The sequence below is a fragment of the Equus quagga genome, chromosome 12 (genome assembly GCF_021613505.1).
Source record: "Equus quagga isolate Etosha38 chromosome 12, UCLA_HA_Equagga_1.0, whole genome shotgun sequence".
In the NCBI taxonomy this organism is placed as follows: Eukaryota; Metazoa; Chordata; class Mammalia; order Perissodactyla; family Equidae; genus Equus; species Equus quagga.
Window position 1 is genome coordinate 35276764 of NC_060278.1, and position 23836 is coordinate 35300599.

General features: G+C 37.1%; 1 protein-coding gene across 1 annotated transcript in view; it reads right to left on the reverse strand.

Moving 5' to 3' along the window:
- Positions 1 to 873: 873 nt before the first annotated feature.
- WDR64 (WD repeat domain 64) overlaps positions 874 to 23836 on the reverse strand; it is a 114291-nt gene continuing 91328 nt past the window's right edge. Inside the window, exons 22-28 of the mRNA XM_046680060.1 lie at positions 18948 to 19006; positions 15802 to 15911; positions 11238 to 11426; positions 8615 to 8720; positions 5693 to 5773; positions 4747 to 4860; positions 874 to 968 (exon numbers count right to left, since the gene is read on the reverse strand). Coding sequence (XP_046536016.1) covers positions 885 to 968; positions 4747 to 4860; positions 5693 to 5773; positions 8615 to 8720; positions 11238 to 11426; positions 15802 to 15911; positions 18948 to 19006 — 743 coding nt within the window. The 3' untranslated portion in view covers positions 874 to 884. The remainder of the gene's footprint in view (positions 969 to 4746; positions 4861 to 5692; positions 5774 to 8614; positions 8721 to 11237; positions 11427 to 15801; positions 15912 to 18947; positions 19007 to 23836) is intronic.

A 23836-nucleotide genomic window follows, 5' to 3' on the forward strand; every position in this document is an offset into this window, starting at 1 on the left:
CCCGATGCAGGAATGCTTTGTCACTCACGTCTCCAGGTTTCCCAAAGAGGCCTGGCTTAGCCAGTCTTTGAGCTTCAATTCTGATACTTTCCTCATGCCTTTGACTTATTTAAAATCTTATTTATTACTGATCAAATTTAGATGCTTTCATTTATTACATGAATATCCATTGGTGAAATTAATCATTTGGTCAAAATACCAAAATAAATTAATAAAAGAATTAATAAAAGATGAACCCTAGAAAATTCAGATAGTAACCATTCCAGTTCTATTTATCTAGAGTCATTTCTAGACTAAATGTAAATAACTCCTGACTTTTATCTAAGAATCTGAACATTTTCTTCCATGTGACATTTCCCCAAATGAAGAAGACAAATGGCTAGAGGCTTGACTGGCACGTTTTTCTTTTTAATAATTCTCTTTGTTCACCACATAGTGTGACACTCAAGTAATTTGCCTCTTACTTGATACATGCTGATAATAATTCTGGTTATGAATTAGGGTAACAGTGGAGGGAGTTGGAAAGCTAATCATTAATAACCACATTACTTTAGATCTACTTATGCTATTGATTTCCTTTGTTTCCTTATGTGTCATTTTGCTGACAGTAAACAAGAAACATTTGCCTATTTGTTAAGTGAATTTTGATAGTGAAAGAAGTTGGCCAACTGGCTGCTTGTTGCTTGGTTGGTATTCAGAACTTATTCCACCTGAGCTCCCTGAGCAATCTTCTCCATTGATAGAATGGTCTGAGGATACAGGTATGGATGACAGTGTCTCGTGGACCCTCAGTTTCATCCTGAAATAAAGACTGGAGTATCATTCAGACCTTCCCATTTTATGTGTAGCTCAGGCCACAGCAGCCACTTCTGACTTTTCTCTCTTCATCTGGGGATGGCTGGGAAGAAGGAAGAAGCCAGATTTATTTGCGGGATTAAATTTCTTTTCAGACTTCTCCTCCGTGGTGACTGCAAAAGAAAGAACATGTCAGTAATTGGCATTATGTGACAAATGCAATTTTCTAAAGTCAAGTTGCACCACTAATTTTGTGGAGGTTTTAATCTTCCTAGAAAGAAAATATAGTTGTTTACTTAACTATCTTGTGTGCCTCCAGTAAAAACGTGTTAAAAACAGGAGGCAGGGTTCCAGAAGAGTATGACTGAAGGGCAGAAGCTTTAGAACTACTTGACTGGGCAGTTATCCATTCTGGGACTCTACTGCCCAATCTATAAAGGGTTGGTTAAAACAGAACAAAACAAAGAAGTTTGCTAGGTTTTGTAACGCACAGAGATATTGTATATTAATATCATCAAAGTCTATTGACTTACAGGAAAATAAAATCAGGTGATGATCCCACGAACGAGAAGTGAAAGTTAGCTTTGAATTGGATATTTTGGAAAGACATACATATAAAAAGTTAGACTCATTTGATTTAAAAATTCGGATTGAGAGTGTCTAATTTTGTCAATAATATTCAGCCAATATTTATAGTACACATCAATTTGATTTTATGGTCTATTATGGGGAAGAAGAGAGAAAGAAGACAAAGGGAAGAGGAGATGTAGAGAGTTATAAGGTAAAGAAAAAAAGACAGTGAGCCCCAAGTTCAAAACTCAACCACCTAAATCTCCTTAGGCTGGAACACGCCTAGGTCACGCGCTGCTCCTCTTTCTCCCGGAGACGAGGTGGGAGACCCTGTGTCAGCCTGCTCAACGCCTGAGGCCACTTGCGAGCTGCCCTGATCTATCTTTCTTTAATTTTCTGTTATTATCCTCCTTGTCCTCCCCTTCCTCCTCCTCCTCCTTCTAACTCATTCATTCTTTCATTCAGCAAATGTTTTCGAGCATCAACTATATGTCAGTCTGTTCTAAACACTGGAGTTTCAGCAGAGAATGAGGCAAAGTTCCTGCTTTCATGCATCTTACATTCTAGTGGGACAGAATCAATAAAAAGAAATGAATTCTCATACAATGTAATGTCAGGTAGGGGCAGGAGCTGTGAAGAAAAGTACATTCTGGGGAGGGATAGAGAGCCGTGGGAAGGGAGGCTCCTCAGGGTTCTTTATTGGTAAACTCGCAGGTGATTCTGCCCCGGGGTGGCCCAGCGGCTTGCCGGCCTCGGAAGGACGCTGCATTGTACTTAAGGGTCCCGGCTCTGAGGTCAAGCTGTGGGTTTGAATCCCAGCTCTGCTATTTCTTTAGGGATCTTAGATCAATTACTTATCCTCTGTGCTTCAGTTTTCTCAGCTATAAAATGCGGATGAAAATCGTAACCATCTCAAAGTGTCGTAAAGGCTAAGTGAAAGAGTGTCTATCAAATGGTCAGTGTTGTACCTGGTGCACTAATTTTAAACCAAATGTTAGCCATTATCATTAGCACTATCACTCAGTTATAGTTATAGATACCCTTTTCACCCAAAATAAAATTGTGAGAACTTTTCAATTATTTAAATATTCTTTGGAAAAACTATAGAGTATGCTATCATGTCATCTTTCACTTAATCATTTTTCTATTACTGGATATGTTTCCACAATTTGGAAAATGGATTACATGTCACAAAGTTCACATTCTCTCCCTTTCTTCCCACATTTAGACTGAAAAGGAATGGTAAACATTATGTTCTGATTTATGTTTTCCTGTACTATGGTTAATATTTTGTGACTTGTTATTGAATTCTAAAGAGACTTGCAAACAATTTAAAGACATTAATACTCAGAACCAGCATTTCTATTATGTGAAAATAATAATCAAAGAGATTAAAACGCCTGTCGTGGGCTCTGCTCAGAGGACTCCCTCCCCCCTGCACTGTGAGCATCTTCATCTCTGATGGCCTCTTGGAGCCCAGCACGGTGCAGGGCACACAGCAGGTATTTCAGGATAGTTTATAAATATTTGTTCCACAAAAGTGGAATCTGAACACTAAACTTTCTGAGGTAATTTTGTACCCAGCTTCCTGGAAGTGCTTTTTCATGAAAATAGGCATTTGATGTGTATTTATTGATTTGATTTCATCTACTCATCTCCCACTTATGCTATCTGGGTTCCTAAAATTGCAGGCAATCAACATGGTGGTGCTTTAATCCATCCCACTTTCCAGATTTTATTGTCGTCTTGCTAAATGCACAATTTCCTGAAAAGGACCTAATTTTATTTTGGAAACTAATTTTAACACCCTGACCACACTGAGCTCTTTTCTTCAATAAACCAGAAAGAGGATCGTTAGTCCTGCTTTTGTGGCTCCTTTTCTGTAAGCAAATTGAGACATCTGCCCCTTTGCCTTTCTCGTGTGGTTAATGACGTATCAGGACAGGTAAGAGAAGACAAAGCCTCTATTAAAACAACAGACATATTAAAAGTTCCTTTGTGATTGGACAAATAACTTATCATATTTCATGATCTGTAATAAAATTAACCATAGTAGAATCAATTTCTGATTATCTGAGTATACATTATTCACTATGTAGGTTAACTCTGACTAATTTTTAATTCCATTTTTGTCTTCCCTCTGGCATTTAAGACATATCTGGCCACCTTCTTTCTGTTACTTAGTTTGTACTTAGAAATGTGAAGCATGTTTAATATCAGATGGGGCAAAACATAGAATGCAAACACAGGGCATAAAATATATGAATTATAACACTCGAAACAAATACGCTTCTGATTACCTGTTAGTTTTGGATTATTTATACCACTGTGTTTCATCTGTTCCATAAAACAATTAAAAGTAAAAAATATTATTTTTATAGAAAACTCTTTTATTGCCCAAAATTCTGACTTAAATAATTGGTAGAGTTGATGATTCACAGGGATAATTCATATTCTCATTAAATGAGCAAGCTAACAAAATTATGGTCAAGTTTTCTGTATTAATTACATAACCCATATTTTGGTTTTTGTTGTTGTTGTGTTTGTTATCTGTTACTCAATTAGGTGCAGACAGTAAGAACCATCTCATTTCTGTTTTTAGACTGACTTCATGGAATAGAGGTTTATAAAAATTGCTGTATGTTAGATCTATTTGATCTATTTTAATGACTGGATAAATGGGCACAGGTTAAATTAGGCCCATACAAGCTTCCGAGAACTAGTAGACGAGTGAGGGTTTGAGGTTTTTTAGGCTGTATAGTTTAACAGAAGAGCATGAAATTTGGAGTAGAAGTAGATCTCAGCTTATCGCTTCATTCTTATTTGATCTTTGGCAAGTCACTTAATCTCCCTTTAGACTACATTTTTTTCCAATTCGAAGATGGATCTAATATTTTTGTTGTAATTATTGTGAAAATCAAAAGAATCATTTATAAAAACACTATGTAAACTGGAAAGCATTGTATATTAGTTATTCCTATTAATATACATGGAAACAGTTCTCTTTGACTTGGCTGGTAAGCTAGAAACTTACTGATGTCATGGCTCCGTCCTGTAGGTACAGTCAGATTAAAAGCATAACTAAACAGCCCTCAGTTATGTTATGTCATACTGTCTAGCTTTTAAAACTAGTCATTGAACCTAAGTCTTATATTAGCTCTAGAATATTTCATTTGTCACACTTACAGGTCCTGTTTGACTTTTCTATCTAGGAAATTAATGATTTCCATTTCATTGAGCTAAGACACATACATTCTGAAATATTCATTAAAAGAGTATGAACTGGGATAATTTTAGGCTCAGAATGTTTCTGGGAACAGAGAAAAGTTAATAATCCAAACAGCCGTGGGGTACACTCTGGAATTCTAAGTACTAATTTACTTTTTCATGTTGAACATGACCTCCCTTCTTCTTTCCTGGAATGCCATCTGGAGACTCCCTTTGAGGTTCTGACTCGATGAGTGGAAGGAATTTTAGACTGGTGGGGCTTGGTACCTACAAACCATAAATAAAGAGTTAATAAGACGTATTTAAAGTGATTATTTCTGTCATGTGAATTCAGGGCTGGGGGATAAGGAGTGAGAATGTCCAATTGCTTTAAAATACACCTCCCTTCTCAGTTGCCCACTGTTCATTCTTGATCCTTCCCCCTTAGCATCATTTCTGACTCAAGTGTTTGAACCTATTACAGTGGATATGTTCTTGGGAAGGAGAAGTAATGTTTTAAGAAGCAATAAGATTAAGTTGAAATATTTCATCTTTGGCTTATTATTCTTGATTAATTAACTTGTTCTTTAATTTAATAGAGGATATCTGGAGTGAAGACTTGAAGGATGAGTGAGGATTTAGAGGGAAACAAGGGGTGAGTGAATTCTGGGCAGAGAGGCAGCACAGGCAAATTTGCAGAAGTAGAAAGGACAGTGATGCTTAAGGAATGGCAAGTAATTTGGCATAGGTGGAGTAGAGGGTATATGGAGAATGTGGTAGAAAATGAGGTCATGCAGCTCAGGCAGAGGCCAGATCGTGAAAGGTTTGTGTGCTAGGCTAAATCATTTGGATCTTATCCTGTAGGTGATGAAGGTCCAGGGTAAAGTTTGAAATAGTTTCCTGTAGTGTTGTTCACTGTGGAATGGCAGAGACAAGTGATCAAGGCCATTGACACACACAACTGAAGACTTCTCTGGAATCAGACACAATGTGTTTATGGAAGCAGTTGGCTTGGTTATGTGCTTTTCTCCAACCTTACTTGCTAGCCCAGGGTCAGGAGTGAGATGTCAGGTTCCCCATTGTTTTGTAACCACGCTAGTCCTAGAAACCTCCACCTCACCTTGTATATAGGCAGAGAACCAAAAACAATCCCTGCCTCCCTGTTTTCAGTCATGAAACCTTCCAAAGCACGTCGTTGAATCTGCAAAACAGGAGTGAACGTTTAATGGAAAGGGTGCATTCCATCCGTGGCAGAATTACTGGCTTCAAATCCTGACGCTGCCGCATGCTAGCTGTATGATCTTAGGCAAGTTCTTTCCCTGTTGACTAGTTACGAGAATCGAATGAGATAATGTATATAGTAAGGTGCTATCCAAAAGTAAGATTTAGTACCATTGTATTATTATTACTGATAACAATATGTCAAAAAGAAATTAACAGAAAGAAGTGACTAGATAAATATTACACAATTGAGAATGAAAAGGAATGGGCAAAACAAGATTGCTGGTAAAAATCACAGATTCCTAAGTGAAAAGTATTTTAACTTAGCTTTGGCATTAAATCTTTGTTATTTTACCAAGCAATTGAGAAGATAGAGGTGTGGAAAAAGAGAGTAAGTATCTTGAGCATTCAATTGTTTGAAGAGCTGTAAAACCTTTCTAAAGATTTCCCCAAATTTATTTAATGTTTAAGTTAAATTATTTTTTAAAAAAATTATTTCTTGTCTTCAAACTGGAAGAGAATATTAAAAAGTGAATACCAATCTTTATTTTTAGGTTGTGCTATTTCAATCCTATTGGACAAAATTGAGTATCTGTTACATGCTATGCATATTTCTTTGCCCAAAGAACTTATGATTTGGTGGTGGGCAGGGGGAGGAAATAAAAGCAAATACACAAATAGTTCTCATTTGGTGCAGAACGTGGTAAGTGAACATGTCAGGAGGCACGAAGCAGGGAGAGATCGGGGCCTTCGGGGAAAGTAGAATAACATTTACTGAGTATCTACAATGTACCTGGTATACCCTTTCTCATTTAATTCTCACAACAACTGTTTGAGGGCTTTTCAGATGAGGAAAGAGATAAAATAACTTATCCAAGATTAAACATGAGTCTGTCACACCCCACATCCGATGTCTCTCTTGCCTGTCACTTGTCACCTGTCTTCCGGGAGAAGCTATCTGAGTTCCATTTGGACTGAAAGGTAGGAGTGACGAAATTGTTTCATGTGGAAAGTTTTAAATATTTGTTAAATATAAAGTTGATACTATGAAAGAACAATGACATAATGAACATTCATGGACCCACAGCTCTGTTTTACAAATTGGAACAATACCCGCAACTTTGAGGTTCTCAGTATGCCATCCCACGACTCAGTCCTTTCCACTGTCCTCAGACATAATGACTCTCCTGAATTTTATGCTTTGAATTCTCTTCCTTTTATTTGTATAGTTTAACCTTATATGCTTTTTGCCAAAACAATATTTTATTTAGTTTTGTCTCTTCTTGACTTTTATATAAATGAAATAACAGTGTATCAACTCTCATGTAAAACTTTTCTCATCCATTCATGTAGGTGAGTGTTATTTTAGTTCATTTATTTTCACTGCTCTGTAGTATTCCAGTTTATAAATATGCCATAATTTATCTACCAATTATACTGATGATGAGCATTTAGGCTGCTTTCAGGTTTTTGCTATTACAACCAGTACTGATCTGAGCATTCTTGTACTTGCCTCATAAGCACGTGTTGAAGAGTTTTCCCAGGGTGTATATTTGGTAGGGTATGCTTATTTTCAACTTTACTGGGTAATGCCACCTTTTTATCCAAAGTGGTTCTACAACTGACACTACTTGCATCAGCAGATTAGCATTCTGAGTGTGCCACATGCACACTGACCCTTACTATCGTCAGACTTTTTGATATTTGCCAATCTGGTGGGTGTTAAATGGTGTCTCCTAATACTATTGATGTGAATTTCCATGTTTACTATTGAGGTTGAGCATCTTTTTATTTGTTTATTGCTAAATGTTTGTGTGTGTGTATGTGTGAGGTGTCCATTCAAGTATTTGACCATTTTTTTAATTGGACTGTCTTTTCTTCTTATTGATTCCCAGGAGTTCTTTTTCTATTCTGGATACTAATCCTTTATAAGTTATGAAGGTAGTTACAAAGGTAGGATGGACTTTGACAGATGGAGAGAGGTCATGCCTATGTCAAGGAGAGCCCAGGTGAACTGTAGGGGCAGAAGACTGAGAGGAATGCTCAGGGAAACAACAGCTAGTCTGATTTGTAGAGGGCAGAACAACTGTAGGTTAGTAATGGGAGATAAGTTTAGAGAGGTAAGTTTGGTTTGTTTTGTGGAAGATCTTGAAGAAGTCAATTTAATCAGTTAATGCCAGACCTTAGCCTAAGGACTCATGCTGTACCTAGTCCTTAGAAGTGTTTGAAATACAAATAGAATGAATAGCAGTACACTTTTCTCTCCTATTCTGCACTGAAGCAAAGTGTGTCTGTCTGTGATAGGCAGAATATTTACAACCAAAGATGCCCACCCCCACCTCCAGCCCCCCTGTGAATATATTGCTTCACTTGGCAAAAGGGACTTTGCTGATGTGGTTAAGGTTAAGAACTTTGAGATGGATTTCCCAGGTGGGCCCAATCTAATCACAGGAATCCTTAAACACAGAGAACCTTTCCCTCTGTGTCAGAGAGACACGCGACCACAGAAGAATGGGCGGAGAGATGCCCCATTTCTGGCTGTGAAGATGCAGGAAGAGGGCCACAACCTCAGAAAGGAGATTCTCCCTTACAGCCTCCAGAAAAGGAGCACAGCTCTGGCAGCACCTTCACTGCAGCCCAGCGAGGACCAGGCTGGACTTCTGACCTACAGAACTGAAAGGTAATTAATTTATATGGTGTAAGCCTCCAAGTTTGCAGTAATGTGTGATGGCAGCAATAGAAAACGAATACACTGTGCATATCTAAAATCAGGAAAACCAGAGCAAAGTGTTTTCTGTTCGTTTGTTCGTTTTAAAGCTACCTTGGGAGAAGAAAGAGACTTGAAAAACTTAAAATCATGTTCCACTTCAAAGGTCTTGGGAGGTGTACGTTTGAAAAGCAAAGACATTGAGCTCATTTTTTTCCATCTGCGTAAAAAGATACAAGAAACACTGTTAAGTACATACCCACACCTTTTATTCTCTGCCTATTAAGCAAGTTATCAATTACATCCTTCTTTCTCTAGGTCCCCAAATTCTCTGGCTCCCATGACACTGGTCCTAATGATACTACCTCTGCACCTAATGCTTATTCCACGTGACGTCCCGGATCTCCCTCCAGGGAAATTACAGAGATTTCTCCTAAGGCTGAACGTGCCATGTAGTTCAATTCATTAATAGCCATTGGAATAAAACTGTGTAGTAGGAATGTGGAAACCTTGGCTACAAAACCACTGCTTGATCTTCGTGTGACTCAGGGTAGCTTTCTCTATAGTTAAAACTTACTTATGCATATATTTAAAAAGTCATAACTAAGCATTGAAAACATTTTTTAAAGATAATAAATAAATAAATAAATGTCCTAAGATAGAGTACTTTTGCAGAAGAAGGTCCATTTTGCTACAGACAAGACATAATTATTTACTTATAATATGAACACATATCCCACATTTGAGCTATCATGCTGTTTCACACTTCTGCATCTACCATTTACACCTTTTGCCTCTGCTGGTGATGTTCTCCATTAGTCATTCTTTGTTTGTTCTACAAATGCCTTTTGAGTGCCTACTGTGTACTAAGCATTGAGCTAAGAATTGGGGATATAAAGATGTATAAAACACAGTCCTAGTCCTGAAGGAAATTACGGAATAGTGAAGGAGATGCAAGTTAACAAATTGGAATATATTCTTTTAAGCGCTAAGATATATGGATGTTCAAGACTCAGCAATTACCCAAAAGAGATGGATCAGCTTTGCTTGGTGAACTTTACCAGATCTTACTGTCTAGCCAAAGCAAGACTTGAACACTTCAGTAGGGTTTTAGCCATTACCTGGAACCTTTGCTCTTTATTCTCAAGTTGCTCTTGTTTTGATCCAAATTCTATGTAGCTTCTCTTAGCTTCAAGTCCTATTTACAGCCATTCTATCAACCTTTGGACTAGATAATGGCATTGGGTCTCCCCAGCTTTGACTCTCTTAGGATTTCCCGAAAGGACATTATCTTAGACAACTCTCTCTGATTCTTCCCACTTTGGACTCATCTAGTCAGCTTACCCAGTTCTGGTCTGCTGCATGTTACCAGTCTAGGCAGGTCTGGTCCCTTGAGGGTTATACATTTAGCTATCCATCATCTAGGGTTGGGCTTCACTGATGTTGAAAGCTCAGATGAGCACCAATCTCTTCCATTACGACAAGGATCTGACCACAGTCAAAACCAAGACTGAACTTTGCAAAAGCACAAAGTAGCTTTTCATCAACATTCTGTTCTCTGTTGGAGAACTATCTTCCTTTTCATAAGCCTTTAAGCATGCTCGCGTCTCCCCCACAAACAAGCAAACACGTGAAACAAATTCTTCTTCAACCCTAGAGCTATTCAACTTTCTTAAAAATAATAGTATATATTTTTATATACTATTAGTATCTAATAGTATAGTAATCTATACTATCGTCACCTCATATCTCCTATTTATTTCTCAACCACTGCAATGTGATTTTTCCCCATTACTCCATTGAAATTACCATCTCTAGAGTCATCAGTGACTTTTCAGCTGACAAAGATGCCAAATCCAATGTTTACTTTTCTTTTGTCCTATGTGATCTCACTGCATGTTCTAAAATGTGTCCTCTCTACCATTTACTTACAACTCTCTCCTCCTCTGATTTCCATCATACCACTTGTTTGTTGTTTTCCTTTCAACATCCTGGCTATTCTTTCTTAACCTTTTTCACTTGGCCTGCTCTTTAGAGATGATCGTTTCTTGATTTCTTCCTTAGTTTTATGTTTTTCTCACTCTGTACACAGGACCTAAGTGACGTATCCCTGGTGAAAATACTACTATGCCAGTGACTCTCACATCTCTGTCTCAGCTCTGACCCTTTGGGGAGCTCTAGGCAGGTCCATCTCAGTGCTCGGTAAATACCTCCACGTGACTGTTTTTGGACTTACACCTGTCCAACACCAAACTCGCTGTCCTTTTCTTCAGACCTGCTTTTCCTCATGTATCTTGTCACAGTGATTTCTGTAAAGTTTAAAATCCTTATGGTTGGCCCATAAAAAAAGTTCACCGTGCTTTGGCCCCTACAGACTTTCCTTGCTTTATCTCCTACCATGTCCTCCCTACTTGCTCCCTGGGCTCCAAGCCTGGAAAGACTGTATGATAGTCTCATTATTTAGTGCCTTTGCTTAGGCAACTGCCTCCTTGGTCTTCTTCATTTGGGTAAATGCTGTTTACCCTTCTGTGGTTATCTTCAGAGTTAAATGTTCCTAGCAGTACTATTATACTGAGTTGTAGCTTTTTGTTTACATATGTCTCCCTTCCATGGATTGCAAAATTATTGAAAAGTTCTGTGCTTTTCACCTTTGAATTCTCCACATCCAGCACAGTGTCACATTATGACAGTAGTTTAATTCTTGTCTGCCCATCTGAAGAAAACCCAGTGGTCTCACCTTTGCTTGTCAAATACCAGAGGATATTCATACTTTTGCTTCTTCTCTGTGAACTTGCTTTCTTCTTTTATTTCTATGGGATATTCATTAACATCACAAGGCAAAATGAAATCACTTGTCTGTGATATTTCAAACATTCTTCGCTGTCCAAAATATCCACAGTAATGACCATTGAGTGCATGCCAGAGCCTGAGGAAAGTAAAGGTGGGGAGGATAAAGTAACTGGAATCCAGTGGAAGTTATTCTGTTCATTAGATCATTTATATAGATTTTCAGTGGTCCATCAGGGATTTTAAACTTGAGTCTAAGACTCTTCCTCTTAAATTTATGGAGCTAAACGTAGCATAAACATTTTTATCAGTTAGAATTCTACTCTACAATGGTTTTGGAAAATGTCAGTTTGAATTTGTACTTATGATACCCATTCATTAAAGGCAGGAAACAAGGAACAGATTTTTCCAGAATAATTCTGCTCATTGAAGCTAATAGAACCCACATTGACTGACAGTGTTTTAGTTGAATTAGGCCTTAGGCTGTATCTCAGCTGTCTACTTTCCATATCAGCATCAAAATAACTTGTAGGAGGAGATACCTAGTGATGCTTTTACTATTACCAAAATCCTCTCAACCTGCATCCACAATTCCTAGAACTGTGGAAATACCGTACTCATTTTTACAACCCAATTCCGAAAGAAGTGGCTCTTTATCCATATGCATTATTTCACCATCAGTTCACTCCAAGAGGTCTCTCTGAATAGCCCATGTAGTTTAAAGTAATAGAGAATGTCATTAGCAAGAGTGTGTGCCCTATGTCTTACGGAAAGATAAAATAGTATTTGGAAGATCTTCCTTTTATGTCTTGATTTCAACCTCAGAGTGACAAATGATGGAAACAATCATCATGTGCCTACTGCAGTGACCCAGAAGGTGGACAAGCTAAATGAACTAACAGTAGATTCCATAAAGTCCAAGTAGTGTTCCAGATCAAAGAGGCAGGCACCGAGGCGGAGGCGGGGCGGAGATAGCCAGTGGGACTCCTCACACCTGACTGTCCTGAGAACATGGGCATCCTATACCCCTTACGTATTTTAACTCCCCAGCACTACATAAATGTCATGGTCTCCTTGCCAGAGCCTTTGCCAGAGTGAAATGGACCAGCCTTTTCCCCACAGAAGTCAGAGGGGTGAGGGACCAATTTCAGGACAACTCTGAATTCATTCTATCATAGGCAAGGACTGAAGCAACTTTTGGTCTCCTTGCTTTGTGGTGTTTCCTGCTCCATGAGGAATTCTCCCAGGTGACTGATCCTACCTCTCAGCCTGGATTCCTGGGCCTTAAATGTGGATCCGTAGCCCCGTCTATGCTCTGTCCCAGAGCTAAGTCTTTATATGCTTTTTCCTATTATAAAATCACAATCTTTTTGACAATCAATACTTAGTGTTGAAGTTTCCTACTTCTTTAGAAAATGGCGGCTAGTCTTAGCAAAAGAACGTGGCTCAGTTATGAAGAGAACTGTATTATTATTATTTTTAATTTTTATTGCACTAAAATTGGAAAATAACATTATATAGCTTTCTGATGTACATTGTAATATATTTCAACTGCTATGTATATTACATCATGTTCACCACCCAAAAACTAATTATAGTCCATCACCACACATGTGAGCCTAATCTCCACTTTTGCCCTCCCCCCACCCCCCTTCCCCTATGGTAACCACCAATCCAATCTCTGCTGCTATGTGTTTGTTTTGTTGTTTTTTTAATCTTCTACTTATGAATGAGATCATATGGTATTTGACTTTCTCCCTCTGACTTATTTCACTTAGCATAATACCCTCAAGGTCCATCCACGTTGTCGCAAATGGCCGGATTTCATCATTTCTTATGGCTGAGTAGAATTCCATTATGTATATATATCACATCTTCTTTATCCATTCGTCCCTTGATGGGTACCTAGGTTGCTTCCAAGGCTTGGTTATTGTGAATAATGCTGCAATGAACATAGGGGTGCATGTATCTTTATCCATTTGTGTTTTCAAGTTCTTTGGATAAATACCCAGCAGTGGGGTAGCTGGATCATATGGTAGATCTATTCTTAATTTTCTGAGGATACTCCTTACTGCTTTCCATAGTGGCTGCACCAGTTTGCACTCCCACCAGCAGTGTACAAGGGTTTCCTTCTCTCCACACCCTCTCCAAAATTTGTCTTTTCCTGTCTTGTTAATTATATCCATTCTGACCAGAGTGAGGTGATACCTCATTGTAGTTTTGATTTGCATTTCCCTGATAGCTAATGATGTTGAGCATCTTTTCATGTGCCTGTTGGCCATCCGTATATCTTCTTTGGAGAAATCTCTGTTCAGATCTTTTGCCCATTTTTTAATTGGATTGTTAGTTTTTTTGTTGTTGAGCCGTATGAGTTCTTTGTATATTTTGGATATTAACCCCTTATCTGATATATGGTTTGCAAATATCTTCTCCCAATTGTTAGGTTGTCTTTTCGTTTTGTTGATGGTTTCCTTTGCTATGCAGAAGTTTTTTAGTTTGATGTAGTCCCATTTGTTCATTTTTTCTTTTGTTTCCCTAGGGAACTGTATTCTGACAGCTAGTAATAGAGCTATGTTTTTTGAACTGAATATCTAGGGAGATTTTAACTTGAGGAATCATAAAAGTAATTTCTGCATGCCAAGGGTAACTGGTTTGAGCAGGGAAAGCTCAGGACAACAGAGGTGTGTGCACATGGGCCGTGTGGAGGGGGTGTGTGTGTGTGTGTGTGTGTGTATTACAATCTCCAGTTAACACTTCTGCTGACAGGTAGCTGAAAATATACTGGAGCAGAGACCCAAGGAACAGACTTGTGAAAAACATCTATAATAATGAAATGTCATCTTCTAAATTTTTCCTCTGAATAAAACAACAGACTCCCTTTCTGACAGAGAAAGCAGCCTAACTGTTTGCCCCCTACAGATTCACCTTGAAATCACCGCTTCTCCTTCATCCTTCCACATTCTAAATATTTTCCTCTTTTAGTGCTTCCTCTCTCAATGAATGGCCCCAACATTCACCTAGTCGTATGTGCCAGTGGTCATTCTTGGCATCTATTGCTTACCTCCTCTTTCAGTTGAAGTTCCCATCTTCTGGATTTTACATCTTGGATTGTTCTCAAATCCAAAATATTTATTTCCAGCTTTGTTGCCACTTCCATAGTCCAAGCCACCATGTTCACCACAGACATCTAACTAGTCTCTTTGCTCCCACTTTTGCTGCTCTGAAATCTATTTCCCACACATTATTATTAGTTTTTAATGTAAATCAGATTATGTTAGTTGCCCACTTAAAATTCTGTTTCTTCTTCTTCTTCTTTTTTTTTTTCCTGAGGAAAATTTGTCCTGAGCTAACAGTTGTTGTGAATCTTCTTCTATTTTGTATGTGAGCTGCCACCACAGCATAGCCACTGAGATGAGCTCTGTAGGTCCACACCCAGGAAACAAACCCGGGCTGCTGAAGCAGAGCATGCTGAACTTAACCACTAGGCCACCCGGGCTGGCCCTAACATTCTTTGATGGCTGTTTCTTTCAAGGTGAAGATCCAGATCAGCTCAGGCTCACCCAGCTGGCCAGGGTCTGTTGAATTTCAGTCCAGGGTCTTTTATGCAACATAAAGTATTCCTTCCTTTTTGTCTTCATTATGTTTCAATTCTCTGATACACTTTGAAGCCTCTTTCCCCTCTTGATCTCACCTGACTTTATTCTCTTCAGGGGATAATTCATTACCATGATTTTAAGACATTTTAATACGCAGCAATTTGTCTCAAAAAACATTGTGGCATTTCCTTTCTCTTTATGTATATGTGTTTTTAGCATCTTGCATATGTATATTTAGCATTATCTAGGCAATTAAAACCAGTAGGCTGTGCAAAATCAGTCACTTTGTCCGTGAAACAATTAGCTCACTTTTCTCTTTTCTCGGTATTAGTTGATCTTTTCTCTGACTTTTTTATGACTTCTGACCCCATGTCTCCTATGACCTTCCCTGGGCTTAGGTCTGTCTCTCTGAGCTACCCATCTTGCTTAATTCTTTGAAATAATCTACCCAAAAAACCAACCTTTTATTAAGCTATTTGTTATACCTTCTAACATAGATGAGCAGGGCATCTCAGTTCCTTGGGCAGAGAAAAGAATTCTGAATCAGTGGCCATCTTCTCAAAGCCCTGTTGTGCCACCTTTTATTTGTTTGTTTATTTATTTACTTATGTTAATCATCAAATCAAGATTGCACTAAACTTTAGCTTAAAATCTTTTTTTTTTTTTTTTGTTGAGTAGGGTTAGCCCTGAGCTAACGTCTGTGCCAGTCTTCCTCTAGTTTCTATGTGGGTTGCCACCACAGCAGCTACAGCATGGCTGATGAGTAGTGTAGGTCCACGCCCAGGATCCAAACCCACGAACCTGGGCTGCCAAAGCAGAGCACACTGGACTTAACCACTAGCCCATGGGGCTGGCTCCCAGCTTGACATCGCTTACATCTCATACTCCAAGCCCTGATTCACAAGGTGAAGGTCATACCTTACTGAGCCGTCGATGGAGGCAGTGAGCACCACTTGTTTGTCTTCTACATAGATCACTTGAATAATTTCCAGAGAATGAGCACGCCAGGCGAGGACCTGCTTGAATTTCTAGACAGCAACAGTAAAGCACATCCCTTGTCATAAGTATGTGCTGATCAAAATTCAATCTTGAGCAAAACCATAAATCATTAAAAAGCCAAGCTTATGAGTGAATGGTGTGGACATCTGTGCAAGATGATGAGGTCCCTGTCCTAATTAGATCTTTCTTTTTTGTTGAGGTACCAAAAATTTCATTTTTAGATATTTGTTCATCTGTGCATATCCCTGGGAGAGCAAGTATCTTGTGTCTTTAGCAATTTATCATTTAATTGAGGATTAACAATTCATTTATTTGAGGATTAGTCGATGACTAGATGAGAGAGAAACCTTAGGAGGATTGTGGGGGGACCAAGAGTGAATATATCAGGAGCAGCAGGAAGGAGAGTCAAAAGGTGAAGACCAAAGGGGAGATTGTCAGAAAGACTTTCCCTATCTTCAAATTTCATCCAGAGATAGCCTTGGCTGTTTTGTTCTTTTGTGGAGGGAGGAGGTTATATAGGATAACGATATACCACAAAAAATTAACAAAAAAAGTGGGCCCAGCTCATTCTTTCAGAGACATCCTGAGGCTTGATTGGTATGTTCCTTCAGCATGTGGCTTATCCTCAAGTTTAGAGCGCCTAAATGAGCCTCAGCAGACATTTCTAAATTGTGTGATCTAGAGTTGTCAATTGGGGAGCTTGCTCTGCAGTAGCATCCCCTTTCTATCCCTGATTAACCCAGACCTTCCTTCCTCCTGGGTCATCTACCTAGGAGCATTTGTGTGGCTAGAATTCGGGCAGCTTGAAGTTCTCCTAGGAGTCTCCTTTTCATTTAGACACTAACAAAAGTTAGGCACAATTCCTCCTAAATTTCTTGGCCTTCTAACTCAATTTCTTCTAGTTCTTAGAGAGCCAAGGTGAAATCTTCTGCATTCTCCTGCTTCTTATTGTCTCAAAGCTGTTCAAGAGCATCTGCTCAGCCAAGGGCTCTTTCTCTGCAGTGGGATGGGATTCTCTAAGGAAAGTGTGTCTCTAATATGGAGCATATACATAGTAAGAAATACATTTTACATCATGACCCGGTGAACACATACAGTGCCTCTACATGCATCTGAAACAAGTTTCAGTATCTTTCACAAAAGGATACCTAACTTTTCCATGTGCAGGGCACACTGATACTGTCTATTCTATTCTATTGCATTTCATTCTGCTCCATTCTTTTCTATTTTTTTGAAAATACTGGTTGCCACTCATTAAATGGATTTTATGACCCCCTAGTAGATTACAACCTGTAAGTAGGAAAACACTACTCTAAGACTGTTTTTTCTTGCTATAGACATGTGTATATGATCATATGTATTATTTCTTTTTATGTAGACAGGTTTTGACTATTCCATCTCTTAGAACATCTGTATTCCATAGAGTGTCTTTTTAACAGTAATGCTGCAAGAGTATCAGATTAACCTCTGATTTGGAGACTGATATATTAGGTTTTTATTGTAGTTGTAACCTATAACTGAACCTTGTTTATTGCATGGTATATGTTAGTCTATGTACTAATGAGGCATCTTATAACCAGATTCTCTTGTATATTTATAAATAGGCAGCCATGTGCAAACTAGAAAATCACAGTGTCCAAAGGTTGAAATGAGGTTGAATATGGAAGAACTTAAATAAGTTATTGAAATAGATTTTCTTCTTTTAAAATGGTGAAAATGCTCTAAAATCAATTGCACTATAATTCTAATTCAATATTATTGAATTAATACAATGTTGTTTATTTTAAAGATTTTTCCCTAAATTTTGAGAGGTCTTGCTTGCCAGTTTGTAGAAAGCCCATTTGCAAAAATGTAGGTTTTGAATCATGTTTTTATGTGTTGCAATTAATAATAGAATATTGATAATCATTGCAAGTAGGAGAAAACAATTAGATAAACTTCCACATACACATGGCTCAAGCATATGATTGTTTTCATTCAGCTCACAGCATGCCTTGATGGTAGGCCATTTATACTTGTCGATAATTGAAACACTGTGCTTTGTAAGTTGAAACTACGATTTTCTGTTTGATGGCAGAAAGTGTTGAATATGGAAAGAGCACTGGATTAAAGGACAGAACCCTGGTTCTGGCCCTGACTTCATCATTAACTGTCTGTGTGATCCTAGGCACGCTACTCTCTGAGTTCTCCTCTGCAAAGTGAAGATAAGCATTCTAAAGTTAAATATCTGAACTTTATAAAAACTACAATGGGTTCTTGGAAACAAAAAGGAAACTCCAAGGATCAAATGAAACAATGTTTGAAACAATAACCATTTAAAAACACTCTGCAAGCAATCCAATCCTAATCTATGCAGCCTCATGTTAATACCTATAAACCAAAAGCAAAACATTACTATTTAAGCTAATATTTAGCTTTTGGATTTGAAGTATTAACTTAAAGAGAAATAAGTCTATCCTAAAATAACACATTCTTGCTGTGCTCTTTAATTAGTGTTGAGTCTCTATAATATATTTAGATATATTTGTATATCTACATACATATTTATAAGTTATAAAATAAGGATAGTGACATTTACATTGCATTAACACTAAAAATAGAATAACATGTTTGGATTATAAGGAGGATTTAGACTAGATGTGAGGAAGAGTTTCTTGAAAATAATAATAGTTGGGCACGAGATTAGGCTTGCAAGGAAAGGTTATGGAATCTCCTTCTATGAAGATGTATAAGATAGAAAGATAGAGAAACTGACTGCGGAGGACTAGGTGATGTATGAACTCTTGTAAGCTCTGGGATTCGATATAGATTCTCACAAATAGTCAAAACACAAAGAAGATGCATAGTGACCAGTGGCTGGCTCGTTCACTCACTCACTCACTCATTCATCCCCTCTTTTCACCAGTAGACCATTGTGGGTTGTCATGTAGCTTAAGTTTCAATAGTATTATATATGACTTGAGAGTAAGGAGTGTTGTATTTCTATCTTTTGTGGTATCTAGCACGGAGAAATGCTCAATAACTATGTGCTGATTCACGAACTAAACTAAAACTAAAGTTCCTACCTTTTCATCATGAGGTGGATCCAGGAAGGAGCTAATACTGCACAGGATAACATGTCCTTCTGTATAAATTTAAAGGTTGTAATCTTCAATTAGATATCTTGTTGTCTAAGTGAATACTACCCAGACTACTAAGTTATTTTGATTTGGGCATTTATAATGATAAATAAAATAGAATCTAAGAAACTAGAAATGAAGGAAGAAATTTTATATCAATTTGTATATGTAGCAATTCTTTTTTGTTTCTGGCTTAATGAGTCATAATGGGGTTGCCTTATACATTCATAGTCAAAGTTCTTCTAGACATCAAAGTAGATGAGATTGAAATGGATACACCACTACCAAACGGAGTCCAAACTGTTACAAAGATAGTCATCCTACAATCCAAATGATGGTTATAAAAACTAGATTTAAAAAAGCAACAAGGACTACACCTAGGCATATTCAAACTGTAGAAAATCAAAGATAAAGAAAAAATCTTGAAAGAAACCAGAGGAAAAAAACACCTTATGTATAGAGGAGTAAAGGTAAGAATTACATCTGACTTCTCAGAAACCATGCAAGCAAGAAGAGAGTGGAGTGAAATATTTGAAGTGTTAAGAGAAAAACCACCAAACTATAATTCTGTATCATGAGAAATTATTCTTCAAAGTGAAGATGAAATAAAGACTTTCTCAGGCAAACAAAAATTGAGAGAGTGCATTGTTAGTAGACTTGCCTTGCAAGAAATGTTAGAAGTTCCTAAGAGAGAAGGAAAATGATGTGTCAGAAACTCAGATTTACATAAAGAAAGGAAGAGCATAAGAGAAAGAATAAATAAAATTAAAATAAAACCTAGCAGATGAGTTCATTCAAAATACTAACTACACTAATGAATCTGATGATTATAACTTATGAATGCTTGAAATGAATGACAGCAGTGTTACAAGGGATGGGAGGGAGAAATTAGGAATACTTTGTTATTGTAAGGTACTTGCAGGACCTGTGAAGTGATGTAGTATTATTTGAAAGTGGACATGGATTAGTTTTAAATGGATATTGTAAACTCTGGGTTAACCACTAAAAAAAGTAAAAAAAAAAAAAAAGATGTATAATTGATATACTAAGAAAGGAAAGAAAATGGAATAATATAAAACACTCACTTAAAACCACAAAAGGCAGAAAGAGAGTGGAAGGCAAAAATAAGAACATAAACAAGGACAACAAATAGAAAACAGTAAGAAATATGGTAGATAATCAACTATATCAATAATCACTTTAGATGTCAAAAGTCTAAATAAACCAATTAAAAGAAAGATTATCAGCATGGATTAAAAACAACATCTAACCATATGTTTTCTACATAAAATCCACTTTACATATAAAGACACATATAGATTAAAAGTAAAGGGATAAGGAAAGATTCACCATGCTAACACTAATCAAAAGAAAGTAAGAGTAACTATGTTAATTTCAAACAGAGAAGACTTCAGAGCAAGGAAAATTATCAGGGATAAAGAAGAGCATTACATAATGGTAAAGGGGTCAATTTTCCAAGAAGACATGACCGTCTTTAACATGTATGTGCCTAACATTGGAGTGTCAAAATATGTGGGGCAAAAATTAATAGAACTGCAAGGAGAAATAGATGAATCTACTTTTATAGTTGGAGACTTCAATATCACTCTATCAGAAATGGATAGGTCCAGTAGGCAGAAAGTCAGAAAGAACATAGCTGAACTCAACAGCACCAACAATCAACTGTATATAATTGATATCTATAGACAACTGCAACCAACAATAGTAGAATACACATTCTTTTCAAACTCTCATGAAACATTCATCAAGATAGACCACATTCCAGCCCATAAATCGCGCCTTAACCAATTTAAAAGAATAGAAATTATACAATGTATGCTCTCAGACCACAATGAAATTAAATTAGAAATCAATAACAAAAAGAGAGCTGGAAAATCCCAAAACAATTGGAGACTAAACAACATACTTCTAAATAACAGGTCAAAGAATAAATAAGAGAAATTTTTAAATATTTTTCACCAAATGAAAATATGATCCCAAAATTTGAGGGAAGCAGTGAAAGCAGGGCTCACAGGGAAATTTATATGCATATATTAGAAAAAAAGAAAGATATAAAATCAATAATTTAAGCTTCTACCTTAGAACTAGATAAAGAAGAGCAAGTTAAACCCAAAGTAAGCAGAATAAGAGAAATAATAAAATTTAGAGCAGAAATCAGTGAAACTAAAACTAGGAAATCAATAGAGAAAATCAACAAAACCAAAAGTTGGTTCTTTAAATAGATCAATAAAATAGATAAACTTTTAGCCAGGATAAGTAAGAAAAAAAGATCTCATGGGGATTAAACGGGTACTAAAGGAATACTATGACCTCTGTGCCCACAAATTTAATAAGCTAGATGAAATGGACCGATTCCTTGAAAGACACACAGAGTCTGCCAAAACTCACACAAGAAGAAAGAGACAATAATATAGAAAGGTCTATATTATTAAAGAAATTAAATCAGTAATTAATAAGCTTCCCAAACAAAAACCACTAGTTCAAGATGGGCTTAATGGTGAATTCTACCACCATTCTACTACCATAGTTAAGGAAGAAATTATAGTAATTCTCTACAATCTCTTCCAAAATATAGAAGCAGAGGGACTACTTCCTAACTCATTCTATAAGGTTAGCGTTGCCCTAATACCAAAACCAGACAAAGACGTTACAAGAAAAGAAAACTACAGACCAATGTCTCTTATGAACATAGATGCAAAAATCATCAACAAAATATTAGCAAATTAAACCCAAGAGGTATAAAAAGAATTATACACCGTGACCAAATGAGATTTATCTCAGGTATGCAAGGCTGGTTCAACATTTGAAAATCAATTAATGTAATCCATCATATAAATAGGCTAAAGAAGAAAAATCACATAATCACATCAATAGACACACAAAAAGCACTTGACAAAATCCAGTACCCATTTATGATAAAACTCTCAATCTAGACACGGACCTTATACTTTTCACCAAAAAAAAAGCCTCAAAACAACTTTAAATGTACCATAGAAAACTATAAAACTCCTAGAAGAAAATCTATATGACCCTGGGTTTGGTGATGACTTTTCGGATACAACACCAAATGCATAATCTGTGAAAGAAATCATGAATAAACTGGACTTCATTAAAATTAAGAACTTCTGCTCTGCAAAAGATACTGTCAAGAAAACAAGAAGACAAGCCATACACCAAAGGAAAATATTTTCAAAATACATATCTTATCTTCCATTACAGAGGATTGTTGGATTAACAGAGGACTGTTATCCAAAATATATAAAGAACTCTTAAAGCTCAAGAATTTACAACAACCAAGTGGCCTGATTAAAAAAGGCAAAAGATCTGAACAGACACCTCATCAAGAAGGCATACAGATGGCAAAAATGCACATGAAAAGATGGTCCACATCATATGTCATTAGAGAAATGCAAATTAAAACTACAATGAGATACTATTTCATGCCTATTAGAATGGCCAAAATCCAAAACACTGACAGTATCAAATGCTGACAAGATCATAGGGCAATAGGAACTCTCAATCATTCCTGCTGGAAATGCAAAATGGTGCAGCCACTTTGGAAGACAGTTTGGCAGGTTTTTGTAAAACTAAATATGCTCTTACTATATGATACAGAAATTCCACTTCTTGACATTTACCCAAAGGAGGTGAAAAGTCATATCCACACAGATGTTTATAGTGGCTTTATTCATTATTGCCAAAACTTGAAAGCAACCAAGATGTCCTTCAGTATGTGAATGGATAAATAAACTGAGGTACATCTAGACAATGGAATATGATTCAGTGCTAAAAAGAAATGAGCTATCAAGCCACGAAAAGATGTGGAGGAAACTTAAATGTGTGTTACTAAGTGAAATAAGCCTAGGATGCTAAGTGAAAGAAGGCAATCTGGAAAGGCCACATACTGGATGACTTCCAATAGGACATTCTGGGAAAGGGAAAACTATGGAGACAGTAAAATGATCAGTGGTTGCTAGGGGTTCCAGAGGAGGGAGGGATGAATAGGCGAAGCATAGGGGATTTTTAGGGCAGTGAAAATACCCTGTACGATACTATAATTATGGATACATCGTCTTATACATTTGTCCAAACTCATAGAGTGTATAACTCCAAGTGTGGCCCCTAGTGTAAACCATGGACTTTGGTGATAATTATGTGTCAGTGGAGGTTCATCCATTGCAACAAATGTACCGCTCTGGTGCAAGATGTTAAAAGTGAGGAAGGCTATGTGTGTGGGGGTGGGGCCAGAGCGTATACAGGAACTCTGTAATTTCTACTCAATTTTTCTGTGAACCTAAAACTGATCCAAAAAATAAAGCATAATTTAACAACAAAAAAGCAACAACTGGAAATGTCTGAGGATGTTTGATTTAAAATAGTGACTAGATAGCAACCTGCATAGAAGTTCCTTTAACATCTACCGTAGCACAGAAGAAGGAAGCTAAGGTCAGAATCTAAGGGAAATCTCCTTTAATTATAATATGGATGAGGCTGGATTGAATGCCAAACACACCCCCACTCTAGTTTTCTAGATCACAGCAAAAACTACAAATCTCAAGAAGTAAATGGTTTATATGACAGGAAAGTGCTCTGGGCAGAGGCAAAGAAAGAAAGAAGCCTTGTAGAGGTGCATTCTGAGAATTCTGTCGATAGTTTCAAATTTTACTTGTATGTGTTTTGTTAGGAAAGGCTTGCCACATAGTAGGTAAAGTTAGTCCAAAAATATGCAGGCTATTTTCAAAAAGGAACAAAATTTGCCCGATCTTAGATTTCTCTACTATTCTGCTGTAAACAAAAACAATGTTTATGGAAAC